Source organism: Artemia franciscana, chromosome 12, assembly GCF_032884065.1.
Source record: "Artemia franciscana chromosome 12, ASM3288406v1, whole genome shotgun sequence".
Taxonomy (NCBI): Eukaryota; Metazoa; Arthropoda; class Branchiopoda; order Anostraca; family Artemiidae; genus Artemia; species Artemia franciscana.
The window spans coordinates 193,870-207,542 of NC_088874.1; the positions used below are offsets into that span (position 1 = coordinate 193,870).

The 13,673-nt window shown below is 36.5% G+C and overlaps 1 protein-coding gene across 2 annotated transcripts in view; it reads left to right on the forward strand.

Annotated features, from left to right (window-relative positions):
- Positions 1–13,673, forward strand: part of LOC136033541 (uncharacterized) — an 89,044-nt gene that overhangs the window by 66,679 nt on the left and 8,692 nt on the right. For both annotated transcript variants that reach the window (XM_065714282.1, XM_065714283.1), the window contains exon 13: positions 4,335–5,967. In XM_065714282.1, coding sequence (XP_065570354.1) covers positions 4,335–5,967 — 1,633 coding nt within the window. The remainder of the gene's footprint in view (positions 1–4,334; positions 5,968–13,673) is intronic.

Below are 13,673 nucleotides of genomic sequence, written 5' to 3' on the forward strand. Positions count from 1 at the left end.
TGTCGAGTGACGTCATGTTTGTGTGTCGACTGACGTCATGTTTGTCGACTGACGAAATTACAGACCGGGACATCGGGACACAAATGACGACCGGGACACCGGGACATAGGAAATATAAATTACGACCGGGACACTCGAAGAGAAAGCGACCGGGACACAAGGAATGTTCGATTAGCAATCACCATCAACAAAGCACCGGGACACAAATGACGACCGGGACACAGGGAATATAAATGACGACCAGGACATAAGTCAACTAATGTCCTGAAATAAAAAAAACTAAAAAAGTAAAAACCAAAAAAAAACTAAATAGAAAAAAAGGGGAAAAACACAAAAATTTATTTCATCATATACCAATCCAAAAACGAATGTGTATACAGACCGGGACACCGGGACACAAATGACGACCGGGACACAGGGAATATAAACGACGACCGGGACACGGGGACACAACTACAACGGGGACGCCGGGGGGCACAGGGGGATATATAAATGACGACGGGGACACAGGGAATGTTCGATTAGCAATCACCATCAACAAAGCTCAAGGGCAGTCATTAGAATAATGAGGTATAGATCTGAATACAGATTGTTTTTCCCATGGACAATTATATGTTGCATGTTCAAGAGTCGGTAAACCTGACAATCTATTTATATGCACAGACAATGGGACAGCCAAGAATGTTGTATATTCGCAAGTTTTACGTAGTTAAAAATATATATAGATCTATCTATATTCACAGGTGGGACACAGGGACACAACTACAATGGCGCGTAACTAATATGACGTGTAACGACTTACGCGCGCGAGGGGGGCTTGGGGGGGCAACTAGGTGTTGGGGTGGCGCGAAGCGCCACCCCAACACCTAGTACAGAACAGCTAGTACAGAATAATTTCTGTTTATTTTAAGTTTTAATGTCGTTCCTTACTTTCAGTTTAAAAAAAAACTTGTTTTTTTTATTTCATACCTAATAAGAACAGAGAATAAAGACGCTACTGATATACAAATTTGCATACAGCTTCAAGTCCTTCAATATTCAATTATCACTGGGAAAGCAGGAATGTTTGATCCTTGGTTTGTCCGAAAAGAGTAGAACTTCAGGGAATGTTGAACTAAATCAAAAGATGCTGTGTGCATTTAGGCTCTCAAAAAGCACAATCAAAGTCCTTCAAAGACGGAAGTATTAATTTGAAACTCACAAGGTATGTTGAGTAGTGCTTAAAGAGCAAAAAACTCCCTTGTCTTTTTTAGATTCCCATCCTTCTCTCCCTCCCCAGCAATGATCAAAATTCCGAACTAGCTGCTTAAAGGTCTTATAACTGCCTCTGGGAACACCATTCCCCCATGACCCCGGTGAAAGGGCTGTAAATTATGTAATCCGTCCATTTATTACATACAGGATATATCATCGGGAAAGGCAGGGACAGTTTAATCCCGGGTGTGTCATAAAAAACCAAGGTTGTCAAAGTGAAGAACTATTACTACTAAACTAATACCCTGGCTGCAGCTTTGACTGCTTGCGACCGCGACTTTTTATTACTGCAACTATAACTACTTACGACTTCCACTCTGGGACTGCGACTGCTTCTGGTGACTAATGCGGCTACTTGAGACTGAAACTGCAACTGTAGCTGTTTGCAACTGTGACTGGTTTTGACAGGGACTTTAACCACTTGTATCTGTAACAGTGACTACTTGCAACTTTGACTAAGTGCAAGATGCTAATCGTTACTGTTTCTCTGACTAAAGCTACTTTATATAGCGACTGTGACTGCTTACAACTGTGGCTATATGTGACTGTAGCAACCTGCTACCGTGACAAAACCCAGGGAATGCCTTTTCCTCTTCGTTTCATGGCAACATCGACGGATTGAGTTACAAGATAGTTACTTAAAACAGTGGAACTTTGTCCCAAGATCACTTGAACTCTTAAAGTGGACGCTGTTATGTTTTAGTCCCCCGCGTATTCTACCCCCACCCCTCTTGTCTTTGGGTATGTTGAAAGCCAATTAGTCTTCTTTTTTTATAAGATATTACCAGCTATTCTACAGTTAAAGTACTTTGATTTATTACCATCACAGATATATATATCGGAAATTGCCCCGCCCCTCCCCCCACTTGATAATCTTCCTTTCGGTTTCTTTGCTCGATAACCGTTTAAAAACAATAAGAAACGAAAAGATGACCGAGACAACTGACTTTAAGACAAATGCTTAAAGAAAATGTATTTCAATACGCCTTTCAACGGTAATAAGACTAAAAACAAATAATGGATTAAAAGAAATAAAAGAGAAGAAAAACTATTACAAATAATTTATTCAATGTTTGGTTTTCTTGACCGATTGAATCTAAATTAAGATGTAATAAAAAGAAATCCTTTGTGTCTGTATTAATCTACATTAGAAGATTCAGCTGATTACCGGTCTCCTTGTCTAAACTCTCACAGACGGCAAATTCTTCTGACATTGTGAGAAATCTCAGTTTCTGGATTTCCAAATTTCCAACCAAAAAGCGCTGTATCGTTTATTCTTGACACGACATGATTTTTAGAATAAAATTTCGATAATATAAAAAGCTTCCTCTGACTAAGAATGCGTTAAATCGTTCTTCTAAGTAATTTAGTTAACTGCTATCAAGTTACTCTCAAAAAAGGAAGATCAAACAAAGTCAGACGAGAAGGTGTGTATTGCGAACCTATAACGAGCCTCATGCATGCCGTTAAAATAAATATGCCATGATTGCAGCAGTGGTTATTGGCGTGTTTGCAGGGAGAGGGGGTTTGACTTAGCTTTCTTGCTTAACGAAGTTTGACTGCCTCAAATTTAATTTTTATTTATTTATTTTTGCTCCTTATTTACTTTCTTTGTAGTTGTTTAACTAGAATGAGACTATTTAGTTAAAACGACTGCTAGATGGCACTGGTATTTTTTCTGTGAATTTGAGTCCATAATAAGTTTTTCAGTTGCTTTATGCTCATTAGTGAAGTTCATTGCGGGCAAAGGAGTTTTGGGTACTATTTTTTTTTTCCTTTTTTTTCTGGCTCAGAACGAATCAGAAAAATTTATCAGTAGATCAGCGTGCTCTTGATTTTGTAATGTAGCCACTCTGCTAATTCAAAATTAGAGCAATAATAAATGTCTGATCTCAGTTCCTGACTTAAAAATGCTGAAGTAGGTGAGATGTTGTTTGTTTCTTGTGAGTTTTTTCTTGTTTATTGTTTCCATTTTATTTTATTTTTCTACTCTTCTTAGTGGATTTTATGTATGTAAAGAGGTTTTAATTAGATTATTATTATTATTATTACAGGGCTTGAAAGAAAATGCCCAAGTGACGCCAAACGAAGGGCCAAATTTAAAGCTTTGACGCTTTTAGGTCCAAGCGTTGTTGCCGCTCCGTTTTTACGAGATTTTGGGGGAAATCCCTGAAAATTTGGGTATAAAGGAAGCACTGAGATGAATGCAACTGATGAGCCAATAGTAACGAAAGTCATATATTATTTTATTAGATGTATAATTACTTAGATATTGAACTGCTACATTGTTTGTGCTTACTTTGCTTAAGTGCCTGTGGCTTATGTTCTTCTTGCATTTTTTTGTCCTTCCCAACTCTCAGAACAAATTTTGATGTTATTATTCAAAAATTAATACCTTTTCATTTTAATTTTGGTAATTTTGATACTATGCTCCCCTTCCAAAATGCTATTGATTTTGTAATGTAGCCACTCTGCTAATTCAAAATTGGCCGAGTGACATCAGTCAAATTGTACAGATGAATTGACAGTGGCAGTTACTTGTACGGTTTATTTTTCTTTTAAGAATTAGTAAATATGACCACTTTTACCAAATATGGTAAAAACTGTGTTCAGACGTAGAACTGAAGTCTCGAACCATGTTCAAAAGCATGAAAAGATCTCAAACTCTCTAAGAATATGAAAAGACACTGTCTGGAAAAGAGATTAGACCAATCGTTTCAGCTTGCTTAGTTCAGAATGTTCAGTTTCACATGTTACATAATGTGCTTTGACTTACCATGGTCTCTCGGCAAGTGAAATTCCGTTAATCACAGCAAATACGAGAAGACATCTTCAGTTTTTTCATTTTCTTATAGTTTTTATACAGTATGTTAGGCAAGAATGAGTAGAAACCTATTTCAAAAAGAACCGTCGAATTTTACGCGTTAATTAATAGAATCTCATAACAATTGTAATACTATTGATTTTCTCCATCAACACCATCCCCCTCTTAAGTACATAATATAACTGGCTAAATATGTTTGTTACAATAAGGAAATAATGTTTGTCTTACTTAATTTTACATTGGTCTCTGTTTTTAGGCTACTTTTTCTGTGGATGTTAATCAATCTGAAGTCATGAAGAAATCCCTCCCCGGTCCATTACCTAAAGTATCTTCCTCAACTGATCTTACTAAAAATCAGCCGCACGATTCTAGAAAATCCAGTAAAGTGCTCCAAAGAACACATTTAGAAGACATTATTCCAAGAACTGACGGAAAAGAACCAGAGATAATAGATTTAGATGTGATTGACGAACCTGCAGCCAAAGAAACAGTTTCAGCTGTTGGTGAAAGTAAAGCTGATAGTCAAGTGGTTAACTTATCGAAGTTAAACGAAACTTCATCCAAAATGAATGGTCAACAAAGTTCTGAAAAAATTGCCCCTATTCCCTCTGTTTCTGAATCAAAACTTTCAGAAATTTCTTCAGTTTATAGCTCTATGCTTGCCGTATCTAGACATAATTTCGACAGTCTAAATTGTAAACAGACAGGGAAACATTTTCTAAAAAGTATAGAGATCACAAGAGTCAATCCAGAATCAAAAGATAGTAAGTTTGAAAAAAAATTTGATACCGTCTCTGCTGCAAGTGCGAGGGAAGTAGTTGAAGCTCAAGTTAGTTGCCAAACCGCCAGTGTTGATGGTAAAGATTCTGAAGTAAGAGATGTAAAAACGGATATAAATAGACGTCAGAAACAAAGCGCAAAATTACTACAAAGTGCCAATACTGTATCGAGCAATAAGAATTTGGAAATGCTACCAGTTGTTCAAATTGAAAAACTTGATGTTGCCAGAATCACTGCTTCCTCTTCAGAAAGCCATTTCTCTAAAAGGCTAAGTCCTCCGTCTGAGATGAAAACAACAGCCGCTCCAAAACCTCTTCACGGAAATGTAAGTAAAGTTGCTCAAAGTTTGAAGATTTCTAAAACTGCTTCAACTGTATCGCAGTATTCGACAAAGATTTTGAATAAGCCTCAGAGTAGAGTAAAATCCCCTGTTGCAAAAAAATCAAAAGACTGTAAATCAACTCGTGTTGAAATTGAAACTGTTATAGAAGTCCTAGATCTGTCGCCTAAAAAGCGACACGATTCTGAAGCAAGTTCATGTTCGGCTAAAACCAAATTACATAACAGTAATTCATCACCAGTAAGGGCAGTTTCGGCAAACTCAAGCTTCAATACAACTGATAAAACCCTTTATTCACATCCAATAACTTTATCTGAAGAAGGTTCAGAACCTCCGGGAAAACTAGAACTTCATGGAATAAAAATTCCAAAAGGAATTACAATCACAACTACATCCAGTATCTCGGAGGAATCAACCCCCGTGCCAAAAAGGGGTTCCACCCCCACGATGAAAAACATTGACCAATCGTGTCCAGAAACAAAATTCCCAAAAGTAGAAAAAGCTGGCTCCGCCTTGTCTTATAAGACCATTGGCCAATCAACCTCAAAAACTGTCTATCGAAAAGTCACTGGTACCAATTATCCAATGTCACAAAACGTAAAAACTGGAAAAGTACATGTCACTAAAGATGCCCCAATGGCTACTAAGCGTAAGTATGAGTCTATGGAAGAAATTACATCTAGGGCTTTGAAACTGAAGAAAAGGAGAGAAGAGAATCTGAATCAAATCTATCTTAGTGCCCTGTCATCTGCCATGACTGTCAATTTGGGTAAGTTCTAATTTTTGCTTCAAGATAGGCTAATTAAAAGCCAAAATTTAGTTTTCAGAAAAGGGGAAAACCTACCCTAAAGTTATGTTTTGACTAAAAATAATTTTTTGTTTGGCAACTGGTTTCAGCATATCTTTAGAATCAGGATTTCATCCTGAATTTAGTATGATATTTATTTATATCGTAAATGAATTTTAATGAGCCTTATCCCCTCCTTAAGGGTCAAATATAGGGACTGAATTGTATATACAGACTTAAGTTTATATTATTTTGTTCAACAATTTAAAAAAAAATGAAGAAAAAAGTTATCTATGCAAAATTCAGTGCATATATATAATTTCGTCCATATATTTTACTGTTTAGGAAAGAGGGAAAAGTTCGTATTATGAAGCAAATCAGTGTTTGGAGTTGGGACGAAATTTTGATCTTGAAGGTATGATTATTTCTTAGATATCTCAACAATTTGCAGTTAATTCAACAATTTACTGATTTTTTTTTTTCGAGCTGAATGTTCGATTTGAATCAGATAATAGTCGGATCAGAGTTCAAAAATTGCTTAACCCGTAACAAAAGTATGTTTTTCTAAAGCTTTCAATTACTCCTGTGATATTTGAGGTATTCAGGGTCTTCATATGGCTTTGTTCAGTCCGGTAGGAAGATGGAGTATTTGGATGCTTAGGAGTGACACTAACGTACGTATACGCTTATAACGTACGTATACGCTTAGGAGTGACTCTAACGTACGTATACGCTTATAACGTACGCATACGCTTAGGAGTGACACTAACGTACGTATACGAATATCATTAACCACTCGTGTGCTTGCACTCATTTTTAACCTTAATTTGCTTCTCACAAATGGTTGGTAATCACTTTGTGATCATTTTAAAAAAATATTTCACCCATAGATCAGTTTCCTTTGTCCAAATGAAAGGCATTTGCAAAAATAAATTGAGTTTCGTAAAGAACTCGAAAGAATCGCACAAAGAGAAAAAATTCTAGAAACATCAGCTGCAAAAGATTTATACTGGATTTATTCTATCGTCTTTGTAGCTCTTAATTCCAAGTTCTCAATCTTTGCTTTAACTGGGACTAAAGTTCAGGAAGTATACATAGCAATCTTTGTTTCATCAAATAAGGAATGTGCAAATACACACAGATTTATTTCTTTTTCCTCCAATGGGTACTTACATAAATCTTAGGAAGGGAGTAGGGCTTGCCAAAAATATTCAAGGGGGCTATTTTTCCAAAAAGTAACTTCTGTGCTAATGAAGATTATCCTAGTTTTTTGAACACTATTAAATTTCTGATCTTTTAAATATTTTTTCGTCGACGGAGGATCTGAAGCCCATCGGCCCTCCTCTTCGGGTGCCCTTGAGATTTGCCCAAGCCTACTACTGACAGTAACAATGGAACAAAATACAGAACTCATGATGTATTTTGATTTTAGAAGCCGTAACTACACCCTGTCAGACTAATACTACGACCTCCAGTGGGAAATTTTCTTCATTTAATTTCTGTTTATCCTTAATTAGCCGCACATTCTCTTTATTTATAATTCTCTTTATTAGCATCAAAAATCTTAGTTTATAATCACTAGTTTCTAATGTGATTCTAATCTTAGTTTCTAATGCGACTAATCCACTATTAGTCGCATAAATCTTTGTTTCTATCACTAGTTTCTAATGTGATTCTAATCTTAGTTTCTAATGCGACTAATCCACTATTAGTCGCATAAATCTTTGTTTCTAATCACTAGTTTCTAATGTGATTCTAATCTTAGTTTCTAATGCGACTAGTCCACTATTAGTCGCATTAATCTTACTTTCTAATTACTGGTTTCTAATGTGATTCTAATCTTAAGTTATAATGTGCCTAATCCACTATTAGCCGCATAAATCATAGTTTCTAATCATTGGTTTCTAATGTGATTCTAATCTTAGTTTCTAATGCGAATAGTCCACTATTAGTCGCATTAATCTTACTTTCTATTTACTGGTTTCTAATGTGATTCTAATCTTAAGTTATAATGTGCCTAATCCACTATTAGCCGCATAAATCATAGTTTCTAATCACTGGTTTCTAATGTGATTCTAATCTTGGTTTCTAGTGCGACTAAATCACTATTAGTCGCATAAATCTTAGTTTCTAATATGATTCTAATCTTAGTTTCTAGTACGGCTAATCCACTATTAGTCGCATATATCTTAGTTTCTAATCACTGGTTTCTAATGTTATTCTAATCTTAGTTTCTAATGTGGCTAATGCACTATTAGTCGCATAAATCTTAGTTTCTATCACTAGTTTCTAATGTGATTCTAATCTTAGTTTCTAATGCGACTAATCCACTATTAGTCGCATAAATCTTTGTTTCTATCACTAGTTTCTAATGTGATTCTAATCTTAGTTTCTAATGCGACTAAACCACTATTAGTCGCATAAATCTTAGTTTCTAATGTGATTCTAATCTTAGTTTTTAATGCGACTAATCCACTATTAGCCGCACAGATCTTAGTTTCTAATCACTTTAAAGGGGAAAGGGGGAAAGTAAATTAGAAGTGCATCCAATGAGGATGGCAAAGTAAAAGGGTGACTATTTTTCACTGCCTGTCAAAGGGCATGAGTCTGACCACTCAGTTTCTTACATGTTTTGTTAATAAAATGTGTAAAAAGTTTGTGTTTCATATCTAAATTTTATTTTTTGGTTACTTTCTACAAAGTTCCTATGTTTTTACCTCAAGGTAAAGGTAACCTTTATGTCTGTATATAGAGGACTGGACTGATGCTCCAAAAGTTTCGTAAGCTTACGAAAGTCCTGAGCTCGATAAATAAATTTTCTTTTATGTTTTACAAAAAATGTCAAAAGGTAAAGACAAATCAGTGGTTTTAGAGGTACGTCGCCCACCCCCAGAAGTTGAAATTTCTACTTACCACAGGTGAGAGGAGCAAAGAATACTGATGGGGAGCCAAATTTTGTCATTGCTTCTTTCCCCAAACAGTGATTCTGTATCTGTTCCTGTTCCAATGTATAAATTCAATCTTGAAAAAAAAATACACTTTGGAATTTTTTTGTGGTTATGGTCCTCAACAAGTTCGCTTCCAGGATCCTTATTATTATTTGTGTTATATTTTATTTTTATTTGAATAAATTGAATTGAATTCAGTAAATCCAATAACCCTTTATTGGAGACATCAAGTCCCTGTTTTGAAGCTTCGGAAATCTGTTTTCCGGGCTTTTCTCATGAAAAGCCCGGATCTAGTTTTTTTCTCATGTTTTGTACATGAGAAAGCCGAGATCTAGAATTCTCGGCTTTCTCATGTACAGATAAATTGGCAAAGATGGAAGTACAATAGTTAATGAGAATCTGCTATCTGGCAAAAATTAAATCAGATCCTAGCTTTCAGATGTTATGAATAAGATGCTGATAAGGGAGCAGTCCTTTGAAAAAGAAAAGACAATCCAGAATCTTAATTCTAAGCGATAAATTTTGAGTTTAAATGTACAAAATCTGAGCTGTGCTCATTCTATCCAGAATTCATGGTGCAACAGATAGGGTGGTGAGGGATAAATAAAAAATTTTTGGAAGAGATAGAGGGTACATTAAACAGTTATGCAGGAGTTTTTCAAGATTTAGAGGTATGGTATTAGCTAATAAACGATGGATTCTGGAAAACCTTGTGTTACGTGGAGCTCAGGCTTGTAGGTAGTTGGGACGCATTACGAAACTAACAAACTGTCTTTGAAGATAAAAAATGACCCTAGTAGACGTTAAGAAAAGGTCCTGGTGTGAAACAAGGATATATCCTTTCTCTTTTTATTTGGAGGTTTTGGCTGGGTCTTTATTTTCGTGAAACCATAGAGGAAGTTAGGGGCAAGATTTGTGATAGAAAGGATAACTGTTACAGGATCCAGATTAGTGACTATAAGTAATTACCAATGAGAGCGTCAATACTAAAAATGTACAGCGGTCTGGCCCTAGAACTTTAGTAATTATTTAGAGTCACTTATCTGGGTCCTATGACAGTTACCCTTTCCATCGCAAAACCGTGTTCCTAGACTCTAGACTTGTAAGCAGTCAGGAGGCATTACGAAATTAACAAACTGTTTTTAAAGATAAAAAATGCCCTAGTGGATGGTTCAGAAAAGGTCGTGATGTGAGACAAGGATGTACCCATTCTCTTTTTATTTAAAGTTTTTGGGTGGGTCTCTATTTTCATGAAACCCTAGAGTAGTTGAAACCCTAGTGAAACTACTTGTGGAAACCCTAGTAGGACACGGTTTTGCGATGGGAAGGGTAACTGTTACAGGATCCAGATAAGTAACCCTGAGTAATTACTAATGTTTTGTGTCCCGGTAATGGCACAGTTTTAGTATTGACATTCTTTAATTCAATATACAAATATATTGAGTCACTTTTTATTTCAGCTTCTGTTAACTATGATTAAAGCCATGACGATGATAGGTTGCGTACGAAATGTTAGAGCTGTTTCGTTGTTGTGAGAGGGTCTGGGGTCTGTTTTCTGTCTCTGGGTTCTTTCTTCATCTCTATCCCTTAAAACTTGGCCCTACCTGTGGAGCCTCATACTTGTGTTATGGTGGACTGTTCACGAGTATGCCTAATCGGAACTGTGACTACATATGGTGCTGCAAGGTGACTTTGAGGTTAAGCACCCATAGAGGAAATGATATTTTGTTAAGAAACACCGTATTACAGTGAGTTTTGATAAACGGACATTTCTTCTGGGTTTGGTTAGTTTGGTGTTTTTTTAGAGGGTGGAACCTGAAGAACCCCTAAGCTTTGTTGTCTTTTATCGGTTACCCAATATAGTATGCTATTTGTAGTCATGAACATATAATAAGTCGGAGGTAATAGGGTTGATATTCCTTAGAAGCTCGACAAGTCTTGCTGATAGATGAGAATTGCCAAGCATTGAAGACCACTTAATTACCAAGATGGACAAGGATTGCAAGAGTTGTACAAAATATCCCTTCAATACTCATAAACATCGATTTGCTCCGAACGGTATGCTTTCCACAATACAGTTGATCTGGACTGAATAAAGTTGTTTAAATCACAGGGAAATTGTCCCCCCCCCCCCCGTGAGAGTTCCCACTTGACTTGCTGCCAGGGAGCATAGCTCATTCAGCTTAGTTCAAAGACCTTTGCGTCTTTCTCTAGGGAATGATCTAGTGTGTTGTGCTGCTTTTCTCTCTTTTGAAGACAGTGTGTTGCCCAACACCATGCAATGCGTCGGAGTTGGTCTTCATTTATGGTGATAATATGTCCCCAGTACCTCTATCACCTCGTTCTGATCTCGTTGGTCAGCAGCATTGCCTGTTTAGCTCCTGCCCTTATCTGTACTTTAACCACTCTGTCCGTCCAGTGGATAAATGGTGTTTTACTTAAGCAATTATTTTGAAGTTGAGTAATGTTTGCTAATTTGGAAGAATAGGAAGATAATTCTGAGAATTAAGGCTAGAATATTGAAAGCTATTATGATTACAGTGGTTAGTTATGGTTCTGAAGTGTTTGTGCTTCAAAAGGCAGAGGAAGAATTGTTAAATGTTCTCTAGCGGAATTGTCTAATAATAGTTTAGGTGCCCCAGTGACTGAACATATGTCAAACGACAAGCTGTATGAAGAATGTTGGTTGATCCCTTTTTTCTAGGATTAAAAAGGCTTCATTGATAGCTAGGGCGTTTATCGATGACGAGTTACCAAATATTTTACTTTTTGGTTACCATTATGGCTCGATGAGAAGCAATTCATCCCTGAATTGTCTAGAAAGAATGCCCAAGGAAGGATTAAATGAAAATTAGGGATTGATGGTAGGGGGTAAACATTGAGGTTTTGGATAGGCTGGACGGGAGGAGCATCTGGTGATGTATTGGCAAGGAGGGTTGGTGCTGCAGTTAATAGTTAGCAGTTGCTGTAGAAGTATTATAGTCTTAATAAACAAGAGAGAAAATAAAAGTAGATGAATGCAAACAGCCAAAGTACTTGAGAGTGGAGTCTGTTATCAAACCCCTAATCTGTCTGTTGTCTCCTGTAAAGGTTCATAATAAAGCGATTATCATAAAACGGCCTGTTTTCTAATGAATTCCATACTCTTAACTTTTCCGTTTGCTTGTTAACCAATTTGTTAAGAACAGCACCGATTTTTTTCAGTATCCGTTGAGCATAAAATGTTTTGCGCCAGAAAAAAACCCAGCTGCGTTAATCCAGTGCTATAACTTGAGGGGTATTTAAGCTGAAAAGGATGGTTAGATTTTATTTAAAGGGACAAGAAGGATATTTGCTGTCAAATCTTGTGTACTTTTTCTCAAGATTTTAGTTCGGTGCTAAATCTTATCTGTAATTATACTTACCAGGCCTTAGCAATAATCTCATCTTTGTATCTGTTTCGGTAAAAGTGTATTGCCATTGAGTATTGTTTAAACCCTTCGGGTTGTCTTGAAGCCACTTCACTCTGCAAAGTAAGTTGGTAGATGTCCTAGATCTTTGAGATAAATGTTTTAGGTAAAATAGTCAACAATAATATTTGTGTAAATGTTAATGCTGCCATATTGAAAACGATAAACTATAAGATATAGCCGGATCGAGGCAGAGTGGATAAGTATGCACTTTTTTTGTATGCACTGCAGGTATACTTTGATTTTCTGTTCTTTCCTCTGGGACAAACGATGCAACGGCCTTTTCGGTCTTGGAACATGAAGAAAACACCTGGTGGACATCTCAACTGAAAATGTCGTAATATTGTCGATCAAAAACGAGTTTTCATGGATCGTTTGAAGGGTTTCTGTGATTCAAGCTGTGGATCGACGAGGCATCGTCCTAACTCTATCAGCATTTTCTTTGGGTCCATTCATTTTCTTGGGGTCTTGAGTAACTCAGAACGACTTTGGCATTGACTCCAGCTATGTATATGATCGCATGCGACACAGCCATGGACCGTCGGCTAGACATGGCGATAGTCTGGTAATTAGGACACCTTTTGTGTGGAAAGTCTACTTCACTTTTTATTGGGTTGCACGTCATGATTATCTCTGGTTTACTACTCTTGTGATCAATATCTAATGAAAAGGGCGTCGATAACGCAAGAAGCAACCTTTGTTTCTTGTTTTTTTTTTTTTTTTTTTTTTTTTTTTTTTTTTTTTTTTTGAACATATTGACACTAGTGTCAGATGGCCTCTAAACCCGAAGATGGGCGAGTTGGGTTCCCTTGTATGGGTAGCGCGGAAATGGGTGGGATTTCGCCTTTGTTCTTTTTCACTATACCTACGTAGGTAACTCCCAAGGGTCTGAGCATTTCTACAAGCTCTACAGGCGTGAACCAGCTGGTGGCTGTGATTCTGAGGTTCGAACTCTGCAAGTGATAGAGAAGGGTTATGGCAGTTCATGTGATCCGAGTGTTACAAATAAAAATAATTAAGATATTAGTGGAAAATCAAATAACTTTGCTGTGTTTTAATGTGCTTGGAAACATAGCAATTTGTTTTGCCAATTAGTAAATTACCAAGACCAATTTTATTATTTTAAGATAAACACAATTCGGATAAACTTTTACAGGGGAACTCATTATTATTAAGGCCCTTCGTTCATTTTTCAGTTTTTATTTTCCTTTTGTTACAGATTTATGTTGTTTCCATTAACTATACTTTTTATCCTTTATCAATCAACCTGTCGTCCTTTCTTTACATATAC